Raw genomic sequence first — 14,990 nt, forward strand, 5'->3', positions numbered from 1 at the left:
CCATATTCCTTCCTGAGTGTAAATGTGTATCGCGCCTGATGAGCTTGTATGCATCTATGAATGTGTGTGTGAATGCTGGTGTAACAGGCTCCCTGCTACCCGGTGGGTCTGATGAGCACAATGACGCCAGCACACGGTTAAATGACGGTTTGCAATGTTGCCTCCGAGCACACGCCGCGGGAGGTTTCCAGTCCTCTCCCGTTCTGTCCGTTCCCGTGTCTCTCTGTGCTCGTCCCGAGCTGTCCCTCTCGCCTCCGTCGCTACTGTTGATTAAATACAGCTGTAAGAGAGACTTAATCAGGATCAGTTTCAGCTGCGCCTAATTAAGTCTCTTCCCGGCACCGTTCCCTGAACCACTCCCACACTCCGTCCCCTCCACAGCTGAGCCACCCACGCCCGCCACCACATACACCCACCGCCCGACTTAGGCCGGGGAGCCATCCGGCCTGACCTACTCCCCCCCCCCCCCCCATGAGAGCGGGAGAGGAAGTCGGCCACGGTCATCTGCGCCCCCGGCCTATGGACCACTTTGAAATTAAATGGCTGTAAGGCCAGATACCACCGAGTGATCCGGGCGTTGGTATCTTTCATGCGGTGGAGCCATTGCAGCGGGGCGTGGTCCGACCAGAGGGTGAATGAGCGCCCCAGGAGGTAATAGCGCAGGGAGTCGACCGCCCACCGGATGGCCAGGCACTCCTTCTCCACCGTACTGTACCTGGCCTCCCTCTCGGAAAGCTTTCGGCTGATATACAGCACGGGGCGGTCAACCCCCCGTACCTGCTGGGACAAAACGGCCCTCTGTTCGACGCGTCAGTCTGCAGAGTAAAAGGAAGAGAGAAGTTAGGAGTATGAAGGAGCGGTTCCCCACAGAGAGCCTGTTTCACCCTCTCAAACGCCAACCGGCACTGCTCCGACCACTGGACCGGATCTGAGGCACCTTTCCGGGTCAGGTCGGTCAAGGGGCTGGTCAGCTCTGCAAAGTCCGGGATGAACCGCCTGTAATAACCCGCCAGCCCCAAAAAACCCCTCACCTCTTTTTTGGTCTTGGGCCGCGGGCAGGCTGCGATAGCAGCAGTTTTGTCCACCTGAGGGCGCACCTGTCCGCCGCCCAAGTGGTACCCCAAATACCGTACCTCCCTCCGTCCAACTGCACACTTCCCTGGGTTGGCGGTGAGCCCCGCCTGCCTCAGGGACTCCAGCACCGCGGCCACCCGCTGCACATGCTCCGCCCAGGTGGTGCTGTGGATGATCACATCATCCAAATAGGCGGCCGCATATGCAGCGTGTGGACGCAGCACCCGGTCCATGAGGCGTTGGAACGTGGCTGGGGCCCCGAACAGCCCAAAGGGAAGTGTGGTAAATTGGTACAAACCAAACGGAGTGGAGAAGGCCGATTTTTCCTTGGACTCTGGCGACAGAGGAATCTGCCAGTAGCCTTTGGTCAAATCCAGTGTCGTAAAGAAACGTGCAGTGCCCAGTCGGTCCAGGAGGTCGTCGACCCGGGGCATTGGGTACGCATCGAATCGTGACACATCGTTCACCCTGCGATAGTCCACACAGAACCGTATAGACCCGTCCTTCTTGACTACAAGAACAATGGGGCTACACCAGGCACTGTTGGACTCTTCTATTACCCCCATCTCCAGCATAGCCGCCAATTCCTTCTGAACCACTTTTCTTTTGTGTTCAGGTAACCTGTAGGGTCGTAACCTCACCGTCACGCCCGGGGGAGTCTCAATTTGGTGCTCTATGAGGTTTGTGCGTCCTGGCCGGAGGGAGAACACGTCAGCAAACTGCTTTTGCAACTGGGCAATGTCGGTTCTCTGGGTGTCGGAGAGATGGGCTTCACAAAGGAGCGAGGTGGGATTAGTGGATTTTGACACCTCCGGCCCCAGCTCCTCTCTCTCGGATACCGCGGACACCAGAGAAACAGACTCCGCCTCTCTCCATGCTTTCAGGAGGTTGAGGTGATAGATCTGTGTAGCCCCACCCCTGTCAGAATGCACAACCTCATAGTCGACATCCCCCACTCGCCGTGTGACCACAAAGGGCCCTTGCCACTTGGCGAGGAGTTTAGAGCTGGAAGACGGAAGCAATACAAGTACCTTTTCTCCCGGCGTGAATTGTCTCAGCCTGGCCCCTCTGTTGTACAGCCGTTGTTGACGTTCCTGGGCCTGGAGCAAATTCTCACGTGACATCCGACCCAGTGTGTGGAGTTTTGCTCGCAGGTCCAGGACGTATTGAATCTCATTTTTCCCGGTGCTCGGACCTTCCGCCCAGTTTTCTTTAATCAGGTCGAGCACCCCCCGTGGTGTCCTGCCAAACAGTAGTTCGAAGGGAGAAAATCCCGTGGAGGCCTGGGGAACCTCCCGCACTGCAAACAACAGAGGATCAAGCCATTTATCCCAATTGCGTACATCTTCGTTAATAAATTTACGGATCATGGACTTTAAAGTTTTATTCAGACGCTCCACCAGACCGTCGGTCTGGGGATGGTAAACACTGGTCCGAATAGATTTAATGCCCAGTAAACCGTAAAGTTCTCTCAGTGTGCGTGACATAAACGAGGTGCCCTGGTCAGTCAGAATCTCTTTCGGGATTCCGACTCGGGAGATGACCTGAAACAGTGCCTGCGCGACACTCTTTGCAGAAATGTTGCGCAATGGCACTGCCTCGGGATATCGTGTTGCGTAATCCACTAGGACTAACACAAAGCGATATCCACGTGCACTCCGGTGAAATGGCCCGATGAGGTCCATGCCGATTCGCTCGAATGGGACCTCCATTAATGGCAGAGGACGTAAAGGCGCCCTCGGAATGGCCAGCTGATTTACCAATTGACACTCCGGGCAGGATGCACACCATCGGCGCACATCCCCCCGGATACCTGGCCAATAAAATCGGGTCATTATCCGGTCCAGTGTTTTTTCATATCCCATGTGGCCAGCCATCGGGTTATAGTGAGCCGCCTGGAAAATACTTCCCCGACGGCTTTTCGGCACCAGCAACTGGGTGTTTTCCTGACCTGACTGAGTGTCACGACTCACTCTATACAACCTGTCCCTAATCAATGAAAAGTGCGGGTATGACTGTGCTGCATCAGGGCGCACCAGCTGACCATCAATGCGTATCACTTGGTCAAAGGCTGAGCGTAGAGTATCATCCCGAGACTGCTCAAGTGGAAAATCTTCCATGGAGTGTATTTCGGGACCTGGTGGAGTCTCCACGGGAGGCTCCGCCGGTTCCCCCTCCCCGTCTGCAGCGTCGGACAACCTCGCGTCACCGCTGAGCACAGCACACATACCGCATGACCCTGTCTGTCGTGAACGCACCCCCGCACCCAGCCCCATTAATTTATTAAACCCTGGCCAATCTGTTCCCAAGATTAGGGGGTGCATAAGGCGGGAGCTAACCGCAACCTGTAGACTATGTTTTTTTTCCCATGTATCTAATTTCTACTGGCACCACGGGATATTCGTGAACATCCCCATGCACACACTTAATTTTCACCCACAATGCCTCCACCAATGCCCCGGGCCGAACCAGGCTCTGGTGAATCATAGACTGGGTACAGCCAGTATCCACCATTGCCTGATGTACACCCCCCTGAATCCTTACCGGAATGCGGTACGTCGACCCTGGACCGGGGGAGGGTGTTGGAGGGCCGGCAACCCGAATCACCTGGCCCACCTCCATCAGCGGACATTCCCTCCGGAAGTGACCGGGCTGACCACACCTCCAACACTCCAGCCCTGGCGCTTGAGGAGCCCCCTGTGGGTTGGGAAGAGTGCCGGCGGATGCGGAGGTAGGTGCCTCGGTAGAGGGGAGGAAGGGGACCGACCGCGGAGCCCGTGGGGGCCGAGCCAGCAGTTGCGGATGCAGCCCCCTCCGAGGTGCTGGCGTCGGCCGGGCTGGCGCCGGCGGGCGGCCACTGTCTCCCGGGCCGCTGGAATGAACTTCCAGATGGTCTTCTGCCAGGGAGATGGCGGTCCCCAGGGTCGTGGGCCGGTGATATCGGACCCAAGCTGACGTCCGAGCAGGCAGCGCCCCGACGAACTGCTCCAGGACCACCTTCTCCACGACTCCCTGCACCCCCCCTGGACTCTCTGGTTGCAGCCACCTGGCTGCGTCGTCCCTCAGCCGCTGAGCGAACGCGAAGGGCCGGTCATCGGGTCCCAGTCTGGCCTCACGAAATCTCCGCCGGTGGTCCTCCGGAGACAGGCCCAGGCGATCGGTGACAGCTTTACGCACGTCCGCGTAGCTGTGCCTCGCTGCCGGTGGCAGTCCCAGGGCCACTGTTTGTGCCTCCCCAGTGAGGAGAGGCAGAAGCCGGACCCCCCACTCTGCCGCGGGCCAGCCGCACGCCTCCGCCGTCGCCTCGAATGTGTCCAGAAATGACTGCACGTCGTCGGCGGCACTCATCTTGTGTAGGACCACCCCGGCCAATGGAGGGGGGGGCGTCACCGGCGGGGCTGCCGCTGCCCGGGCTGCGAGCTGCTCCAGGGCGCGGGCCTGCCGCTCCGCCTGAGCCTGTAGCGCCCCCAGGAACTGCCGGTTCGTCTCGGCCTGGTCCCGCTGCATGGCCGCGATCCCTCCCAGCATCTGGCCCAGCACCATAATCGGCTGCGTCGGCGCCTCCGGTGCTGCTGCGTCCATCTCTCTGTGCAACCCACGTTTGGCTCCACTGTAACAGGCTCCCTGCTACCCGGTGGGTCTGATGAGCACAATGACGCCAGCACACGGTTAAATGACGGTTTGCAATGTTCTTTATTGGTAAGGAATCGGACTAGCTTGGCCGTGTGCTCTCCTGCCTTGCCTCTGAGCACACGCCGCGGGAGGTTTCCAGTCCTCTCCCGTTCTGTCCGTTCCCGTGTCTCTCTGTGCTCGTCCCGAGCTGTCCCTCTCGTCTCCGTCGCTACTGTTGATTAAATACAGCTGTAAGAGAGACTTAATCAGGATCAGTTTCAGCTGCGCCTAATTAAGTCTCTTCCCGGCACCATTCCCTGAACCACTCCCACACTCCGTCCCCTCCACAGCTGAGCCACCCACGCCCGCCACCACAGCTGGTTTGTGTGTTGAGCGCTACATAAATGCAGTCCATGTACCATTTTCCACCCTTTAGGTTTGGTTCTCCGATACACATACAGTATAAAAATAAACACAATAATACTCATTCAGTGTTAACGTACATTTTATCACTGCTATGGATAGTTACAATTTCCCCTCTAAAATGTGGGCTGTAAAAGGTGTGAAAATATTTGACACAGTAAGGGGCAGTACGGACCGCCCTAGAACCCCCCTATTAAAGACGTTTTGCACTCTCTTACTATGACTAGCCGAGATAAAGGCAGTGGTCTTCGTTGGCTCTCTGCCCTTGTTTTTTGACCCACCTGGGAGCCAAAGTCTGTACAGCCTCACCATGAGAATAGCAGCACCTGAATCAGCATATTTAATTATCTTTCTGAAATGAAAATGGGTAGAAAAGGTTCAGTTGCTAAAAACTCATTTAGTGACATCTTTATCTATTAGAGAACAGTAATTAATTGGTAATTTGGTAATTGCTGAATATTTCACCAGGAATTTCTGGGAGTTTGTTTTACCCACCTCTCATTTCATCTTTCGTTGTGTAGATTTGAAAAGATGGTCAGTGGTATGTACATGGGGGAGCTGGTTCGTCTAATCCTGGTGAAGATGGCCAGAGAAGGCCTGCTGTTCGAGGGAAGGATCACCCCTGAGCTTCTCACTAAAGGGAGGTTTGAGACCAAACAAATCTCAGCCATAGAGAAGTAAGTCACACTTCATGTAAATAACGTGCATTTTCTTAATTGAGTAGTTGAAACTACATCACAAAACTCTAAATGATATATATATATATATATATATATATATGTATATTTAAAGCCCATCACTGCTTCTCTGTCTTTCCTGTTTAGGAGTAAGGAGGGGTTGAACAAGGCCAGAGAGATTTTAACCAGACTTGGAGTGGAGCCCTCAAATGACGACTGCATCGCTGTGCAGCATGTGTGTATTGTTGCTGAAATAGCATTTCAATCTTGTGAATCCCTCTTTTCAGAGATGCCGCTTAATGTAGTAATTTTAAACAAACAAACAATTTGGGCATTTCTTTTTAGATTTTTGTAATTGCAAACATGATAATGTATCTGAGATGTATGTTGTAGTATCTGAAAAGGGTTCAAATAAAACCAAATTGTACATCTTATTCTGCAGTTCATTAAGTTTAGATGTGCTACTTGATGAGTTTCTCTCCTTCAGGTTTGTACCATTGTGTCTTTCCGCTCTGCCAACCTGATAGCTGCCACGCTGGCAGGCATCCTGCTGAGGCTAAAGGAGAACAAAGGCGTGACACGACTCCGAACCACTGTAGGGATCGATGGATCGCTATACAAGATGCACCCACAGTAAGTCAAATTTAGATTAAAGATATTTACATTTATGTTGTATTACTTTTTTGATATCAAGGGGAGTTGCGATTTGTTGTCAGGTGTTTGGAGGAAGTGCAGCACTTAAACTCTCTTGTATGTATTTCAGATATGCCCGTCGTCTTCATAAGACAGTCCGTCGTTTGGTCCCGGACGCTGATATTCGATTCCTCCTGTCAGAGAGCGGCAGTGGAAAAGGAGCAGCCATGGTGACAGCTGTGGCCTACCGACTCGCTGAACACTCAAGAGAAATTGCCCAAACGTTGTCCGAATTCCGCCTGACAACAGAGCAACTGCTGGAGGTGAGGACAGAGAGATAAAGTAGTGTTTGTATTTGTATGTATGTGTGTGTGTGTGTGCGTGTGTTTGTGTGCACCATTCACTGTGTGTTACATCACTATTGAAGATATTCCTAAATTCCTCCAGGTAAAGAAGAGAATGAGGGTAGAGATCCAAAATGGCCTTTCAAAGAGCACTCAGGAAACTGCTACTGTCAAAATGCTGCCAACTTTTGTATACAGCACTCCTGATGGCTCAGGTGACACACACACACACACACACACACTCATACAGAAGCATATCCATACATTCATTCATTCATATATGCATACATACATACATACATATTCAAGCTGCCAACTTGACTGCACATGTGTCTGTTGGGAAGAGAGAGCAGCTGCAATCATTATCACTGAAATACCTTACACACTGTACTGATGTCACTATTGGCCCTATTTAAAACCTGAGCTAATAGAATACAAACATGGCCAAAAACAAAAACAACAGTAACATTGTAGAGGATGAACAAACATGTAAACTAAGTTTTCTCACAAGTTTTAGTCTACGACTAATATGGAAAATACATCTCCAAAATGCAGACAGGAATTTAGATTTTCACATTGACATCCTAAGCTATTCTTTTGCAGCATTTTACAAGGCATATCTCTGGTTGCTGTTAAATGTATTCATCTGTTTGTCTGCCTGCTTCGTTTTTCAGAACATGGCGATTTCCTGGCTTTGGATTTGGGAGGAACCAACTTCAGAGTTCTTTTAGTGAAGATTCGCTCTGGCAAGAGGAGAACAGTGGAGATGCACAACAAGATCTACTCTATTCCTTTAGAAGTGATGCAGGGCACGGGAGAGGAGGTGAGATCCATCAGCCATTTGACCCGTTAATCTGTGTCAAATGGACGAAAGTGATGCAGACAATGCATTCCAGCGAAAGTCAGAGGGGTGGTTGAGAAACGTTGAACTTAACCTCCTGTTAGCTTGTTGGTACCGTAAAGATCAGCGTAGCTCGGTAGGTGGTCAGGGATGTGACGCTCAGTAGTAAGTGGATAGGATAGAGGCATGCAGAGAAGAAGGTCGATAGGTTAGAGGAAGACTTTTTCGAGATTAGCATTGAGTCGACCGTCTTTTAAACGTAGATTTGAACTTGTTCACTGGCTGAGGCTAATCCTGTCTGTCACCTTTGGCTTTTTCGTCCTCATTTCACTCCTCCACGTGTTTCTCTTCCCCCTAAAATAGGGTGTGGTGATATGGCCAAAGTCTCGATAACGATATATATCTCAAAATATAGCATTTTTCTGGTAATACTTTGAATAAATTAACTGTCTATATGAAATAACCACATGGTAATCCCTATTTTTTATATTTTGTGTGTATTAATACTTGAAAAGTACTCAGTATTTTCTCATTGTATTAGGATTTTAAGTGCAAAATGATCTGCTTTTCTGAGAAATTAGATTAAGTGTGTGCTTGTTTTAATCAATTCCGATGATGTAATTGTATCATAATATATCAATATATGATTCCAACACGATTCCATTGGAAGATATATTTAATTATCACCCAGCCCTACCCTTGGGTACACAAAACAAGAAAGTCGGTATAGAAACGGCAATAGTTTATTGTAATATCGCAGGTTTTTCATTTATTTTGCCTAATTAGAGTCGGCTCAAGACCCAAGTGCCCACTCCTCTATGGGACAACTCACACCTTTATCTTTTTAACTTGTATCTGGTGTATTAAGTGTCTACCTGCTTTGAATGAATAGCATTAACATTAGTTGAATGAAGGGACATATCTGGTTAATACACCAGATCTATTTTCCGACAACATCCAATCAAGATGCAGGAGAGAACCATGAAAAATCTAAAATTACCCAACTGAGCGTCAGTTGATTTTGCAGCATGATTTCGTGTGGCACACTTTTTAAATAACATGCTTTTTCATCTTTGGGCTTTGGGGAAAGTTAAGTATTTTCAAGTCATAAGGCTCAAGTCCAAGTGAAGTCACTTGGGACTCCATACCTCTGCAATTATGTGTCCAAAATTGTTCACTATATACTATATGTTCCAGTATATAGTGTCCTCCAAATGGTAGTGTTGTCAGATAAGATCCACTATATTCTATGTACAGGACAAATTATTTCACAATGCATCAAGTTAAAAGTCAAGCATATGTCTGTGATCTCGTAACATGTGTTTATTCATTAGCCGTCCAGGGAAAAATATCTTCTGTAACATAACTGAAGAAATGATTGGGGTGTGATCAGAAGTACTATATGCCTAAAAGGCTTTATCCATACTGATCAGTGGAGCAGCACTTTTCTTATCTAGATTCAGTGTTGATTACCTGCTTAATAATAATAATGGTCAGTGTTAAAGGACTGTTGGAAAACTTGTCAGTCAGCATTGTGTCTGTGTGATAACAACTACTCTAGAGCACTGCTGGATATATGAATTAACTGGCCTGGTTACGTATGTGACACACATGAACAACAGATTTAACAGTGGTCCACTAAATTCCACCTTTCCCAGTCACGGGTCTGTACTGCCTGCAGACCAGTCAAATTATATAATAGCTGTGTATAATTAAACCTCTAAAATATGTAAATTATAAGGCTGCATCTACAGTCATTTCATTAATGTGTTTTATAAAACCCATCAAAAGCCCAAAGGGAGTATTACTTTTTAAAATTCTATGCTTACTTATTTTTGTTGATACTGTATTCCCAGAAAGATCTAATCTGATTAATCTGGCGAGTAATCAGTATTGAAGTTTATCATTCAAAGGATGATCACTGGAAACTCAAAATGGATTTTTTTTAATAAATAAATAATGTAGTTTCATATATTGTCATATATTTTTTCTTCCAGTTGTTTGATCACATTGTGCAGTGTATCAGTGACTTCCTGGACTACATGGGGATGAAGAACACCCGTCTTCCTCTGGGCTTCACCTTCTCGTTCCCCTGCCGACAGACCAGCCTGGACGCTGTGAGTGTACAGCTCTTCCTTCCTCTCTGATATGCTGAACTGCCTCTTTCTTCCCTGGGAGTCTTAAAACAGCTGCGTCTGCAAAATGGGTCCACTGATAAACACTCATATTACCAGCGTCAAGAGGAAAATCCAAACCACTGTCTTCTTTTTAAGCATTTAGCAACACTGTGTTTCATGAGCCCAAAAACAGAGTTTTCTGAGCCCTGAGCAGACCATGAAATCCTGGTTTCCTATGCAAAATATGACAATCTTTAACTGTGTGTGTGTGTGTGTTTGTGCGCGCAGGGCATCCTGGTGACATGGACCAAGGGCTTCAAGGCGACAGACTGTGAAGGAGAAGATGTGGTGGGTCTGTTGAGGGAGGCCATCAAGAGGAGAGAGGTAGGATATGAGGAGCAGCATCATTCAGTTAAACATCTGTGTGGACTGTGAAGTTGCATCATATCACGTGTCGCTTCTTTAGGAATTTGAACTGGATGTTGTGGCCGTAGTGAACGACACAGTGGGAACCATGATGACCTGTGCCTACGAAGAACCCACCTGTGAGATTGGACTCATTGCTGGTTAGTTTACCTTATATTCACTCTTTTTTTGATAAATACTCAGTTTTCGGTTCGCTATCCATCTAACGTTTCTATCTCATTATAGGCACTGGTAGCAATGCATGTTACATTGAGGAGATGAGGAACATTGAGATGATAGATGGAGATGAGGGTCGGATGTGTGTCAACATGGAGTGGGGGGCTTTCGGAGACAACGGATGTCTTGACGACATTAGGACAGAGTATGACCGCACTGTGGATGACTTCTCCCTCAATTCTGGCAAACAAAGGTTAAAATCCCCATCACACACACACACGTTATGTCCATGCTTATTAAGACAGAAACCCTTTATTTCATGGACTCATACCCTTATAAATTACTTCTAATATGTGTGGATTCATGTGCATGTTTTGTGCTTGTATGTGTTTTAACAGATATGAGAAAATGTGCAGCGGCATGTATCTTGGCGAAATTGTGCGAAACATCCTAATAGATATGACCAAGAGAGGATTCTTGTTCAGAGGACAGATTTCTGAAACGCTGAAGACCAGAGGCATCTTCGAGACAAAGTTCCTCTCACAGATAGAGAGGTAAGAATAATGAGCACTTTGTTTGTGTCCACTCAAGGAGGCAAAAAGTAATCTGAACTTTTGTCTCGCATCTGGCCATGTTGTGAAAGTGACGACATCAGTCCCAGTAGATTGCAGCTCATTAGCACCGTTTGTAGAACAGTATTTGCAACTAATTCTCTTTTCTTATTTCACTGTTTGGCTGCTCGTGTTCTTTTCCTTTTTAAAGTTGTTCTTGAATTGAGTTAAACTTCTCTTTTGCGCATGGCTCAGTCTTTATGTCTTTGTCTTTCTCCAGTGACAGATTGGCTTTGCTGCAAGTAAGATCCATCCTGCAACACTTAGGGCTGGACAGCACCTGTGATGACAGTATCATCGTTAAAGAGGTAAGGTATAGCGAGATACATATGTGTACGCATAACAAAACATTATATTATAATATGTTTTTTGAATTTTAAAACGGTAGCCCGCAAGAATGTTTAGTATCTATCCAGTCTCAAGTTATCACAAACTCATGACCCTTATTGCACCTCAGATGGAGTATGGACAGAATAAACACCCAGTTGCCAGTTTATTGGTCACACATACACATACATACCATATCTCTAAACTGACCTTACAGGTAAATCAACACCTTTCTAAAACAGTTTCAACACAGATGAACATTACAACCTTCATGAAAGCATGTTTTATTAGACTGCATTTGTTTTAGCTAGGTGTATTTAATAAACTGGCAGCTGAGTGTAGACAGTGGACACTGTGACGAATCTGAGTGCCACAATACATTGTTATCACGCTTGTCTTGTGAAAGAGGCAGGCATACCGTATGTGACCATACAAGTGTCAATAGAAACAGACGTGTTAAGATTTATTTCCAATGTTTGTGGAGTGATATGATATTTTCTGGCTCAGCAAACTGTGGCACCAACAGTCTGTTAAGTGTTGCAGTAACGATAATGGTTTTCATTGTTATACAGGTATGTGGGGCAGTGTCATGTCGTGCAGCTCAACTGTGTGGGGCAGGAATGGCGGCTGTGGTCGACAAGATCAGAGAGAACCGAGGACTGGACCATCTGAACATCACTGTAGGGGTGGACGGGACACTCTACAAACTACATCCACAGTGAGTTGATTCATCAGAAGCAGAAAAACTATTCACTGTCCACTCAAGTGTCTAAGAAACAGAGATAGGATGTAAAATATGGAAACCAGGCCATTCAGTCATGTGGTAAATTGACTTGTCTGAAGGACTTGTTTAGACACTTGTTTACCATATTTACTGTATTTGTCATCCCTGGGTGTGGAAATTGCTCGGCAACAGACGAGCAAATGCGAATACAGGCAGGCTCAACCAGTTATGGTCAACAATGATGAGCTGCAGGCCATTTCAGCTCGACAAATAAGTGTCCGTGTTTGCTCCTTTTTAATTATAGTCATGCCAGTTTTCTTTCCCAGCCATTTAATGAGAAATGTAACTCTGTGTTGTTGTTGAGGCTCTATAACAGCTTGTCTAAATCTAAAAAGAGAAACCACAGAATGGGAGGAAGTCCCATCAGACTGTTCAGTTATATATTTTTGAATAATCCCAACTGATAACGGTATATTTTTTTGCCATTTTCATACTTCATGTACATAGTAAAACAAAATGTTTCCTGAGCTGTTGGTCTGATTTAATGTCATGTCAAATAATGCAACAATGAGTAGATGTTTAGTAAGTGAGTAATTTGTGTGCAGATCATGTTGAGTCATGCTTTGCTGATGAACTAATTATGTATGTTTGTGTTGACAGTTGCTCAACACAAAAGAGATACCTGAAGTTAAATTAAATCTCTCACTCCACCTCCTGTCTTTTAAGCCATGTTAGTTTTAGCACTTGCCATACATAAAATTGTCCAATACTATAATTTTACCATCATTGGCAATATCATTCATGCGAGGCTAACAACCAAAAGAGTCTGTCCCTCTATTCAGACAGGTCTTACTGGCTTTCTGAAACCTGAAAGTTGTTGTTTAACTTGTCAAACATGTAACATGCTGCTCTCACTCACTGTCATTTTAGAGCCAAACTATCTCTTTTTCCTATTTGGTACAATCTTCATCACTTCACTGTTTAACATGTTGTCAAATCTTTTGTCTCTGTCTAGTTTCTCTAAGATCATGCACCAGACAGTAAATGAACTGGCTCCTCAGTGTAACGTCAACTTCCTGCTGTCAGAGGACGGCAGTGGGAAAGGAGCTGCCCTCATCACAGCGGTGGGCTGCCGCCTGAGACAGGAGCTGAACAGCAAATAGAAAAAATATCTCTTCTGTCTCGCTGTTATCTCCCCACTTTTCTGAGTTTCTCCTCTCTCCTCCCCTCTGTTTTTTCCCTTTGTCTCCTGTCCTCCTGAAGCCAACCAGTCCAGTCAACCTATTACGCTCCTGTAGCTGCTTTAGCTCGTCTACATGACCCACAGAGAAGGAGATAGCTTTCTCTGTTGTGAGCAGTGTTGTAGTTATATTATCTTTTAATAGCCATTGAAACAATACCCAGACTCTTAACATTGTTGGTTGTTAGGTTAAATGTATCTATATAGATAACACATGCACATTCAACTCCTGTAGAAAAATGTACAGGGCAGATAACAAAGAGTCCACACATGAGCAGTTTATCATCGCCATATGGAGGAGCCCTCTGATTACAATGTACCAAGTACAATATAGTTGAAAGACAATTTCCAAAAGCATTGCAGAGAAACGGTTATCCTTGAAACATGTTCAGTAAATGCAGGGACATAAAAACACAGCTTTAGACCAAAATTTCCAAAGTGTGTCTGCTGTCTGCTGCAGTATACCGACTGTCTCTACAACAAGATGTAAAAGGGATATGAGGTTAAACATGAATGTGTAATGAGATGAAAGGGAATATTTTTGCTTTAAAATTTGTAATATCTTACCCGGATATGATACAATATGTTATACATGCATTGTTGCTATTTATTTTATTTTTGTATTGGACAATGTTGAAAAATATTGCTGTTGCAATAATGCGGCTCAAAGGGGAATTCACCTTGAAAGCCCCCACAGCCATCACCTGTCCCATAGCGGAGGATTTAATAAACCACGTCAGGGCAGAAAGGTGACTAAAGAGGGACGTCAACCATGCAGGAGATGTCATGACATGCTTGCTAAATGTGCAGATTTAGACTAATTTATGACAGCAATACTATTCTACTCTAATGTGCACTTGTATACTAAGTAGAAATCCTGTTGGTTCTATCACAACTATTGATATGTTGTCGTTGTCTTGAGATGTGCTGGCTACCCTCATCGTCAACTTACTTGGCAACAGCCATGATGCAGACATGCGGTGCTAACATAGATGCCATTGGAACAACAATGGCCAAACTGGGGATAAGAATAATATTACAGTAGCTCAAACTTTAAGGAGAATTTAAACATTTTGGAAATAAAGCTTCTCCCTGTACTCATTCACTGTACTCCATATGCCCTGAAAAACTCAGGAGGTTGTTTAAGTGAACTACTGTAAGGCTCATTCAAGTAGCACAATTCATGCAAAGGCGAATATTTATTGTAATATAGTTAAAAGGTAACATTGGCAGTTATGGTGCAGTGATGTGAGATGCTACGTTTTACAGCCATATTTGTTAACCACAGTTAAAATTCTGGCTTGCGACAGATTAGCACCAATCCAAACCTGCAACAACTAAGTTTGCTGCCATGATGAAGAGGGCTAGATGAAGAGGGACAGCCTCTACTGCAGGTCCTGAAATACTCTGCCTTCAGATGTTACCCAAAGTAGTATACATGTCTATAAGCCAGTCCCACATCATACAGACACTTTAAACTCTGTTCTTCTGTTCATAAAACCCAGACTGTATCTGTCCAACAGTGTTAATCAACCAGTCACTAAATAAAGACAAACCTGTGTCAATCCAGGGTTGTAGTTGTTTGCAGATTTTGTTTAATGGTGGTGTTGGTGTGTTCAGAGGTCACTGTTCAATAGGAACATAAGCTCAGTCCACCTCAGGCCTTCTGAAGTGTCCTTTAGCAAAACATTGAATCTGCACTAGCTCCTGCTTGCTGTACTGCAGCACAGGACCTCCCCTCTGTAATAATTATTGCAATGTGTAAAAGACAACTGACAACACGTA

The 14,990-nt window shown here is 46.2% G+C and overlaps 1 protein-coding gene across 1 annotated transcript in view; it reads left to right on the plus strand.

Annotated features, from left to right (window-relative positions):
• The window catches only part of LOC142969862 (hexokinase-1), a 28,033-nt gene extending 13,259 nt beyond the window's left edge, over positions 1-14,774 (plus strand). Inside the window, exons 9-22 of the mRNA XM_076109935.1 lie at positions 5,631-5,786; positions 5,934-6,021; positions 6,274-6,419; positions 6,550-6,742; positions 6,867-6,978; positions 7,438-7,586; positions 9,602-9,721; positions 10,010-10,105; positions 10,188-10,287; positions 10,373-10,556; positions 10,702-10,857; positions 11,135-11,222; positions 11,814-11,959; positions 12,981-14,774. Of these exons, the coding sequence (XP_075966050.1) occupies positions 5,631-5,786; positions 5,934-6,021; positions 6,274-6,419; positions 6,550-6,742; positions 6,867-6,978; positions 7,438-7,586; positions 9,602-9,721; positions 10,010-10,105; positions 10,188-10,287; positions 10,373-10,556; positions 10,702-10,857; positions 11,135-11,222; positions 11,814-11,959; positions 12,981-13,128 (1,882 nt within the window). The 3' untranslated portion in view covers positions 13,129-14,774. The remainder of the gene's footprint in view (positions 1-5,630; positions 5,787-5,933; positions 6,022-6,273; positions 6,420-6,549; positions 6,743-6,866; positions 6,979-7,437; positions 7,587-9,601; positions 9,722-10,009; positions 10,106-10,187; positions 10,288-10,372; positions 10,557-10,701; positions 10,858-11,134; positions 11,223-11,813; positions 11,960-12,980) is intronic.
• The last annotated feature ends 216 nt before the right edge of the window (positions 14,775-14,990 follow it).

The sequence above is a fragment of the Anarhichas minor genome, unplaced genomic scaffold (assembly GCF_050575085.1).
Source record: "Anarhichas minor isolate MPS153535 unplaced genomic scaffold, ASM5057508v1 ptg000042l, whole genome shotgun sequence".
Taxonomy (NCBI): domain Eukaryota; kingdom Metazoa; phylum Chordata; class Actinopteri; order Perciformes; family Anarhichadidae; genus Anarhichas; species Anarhichas minor.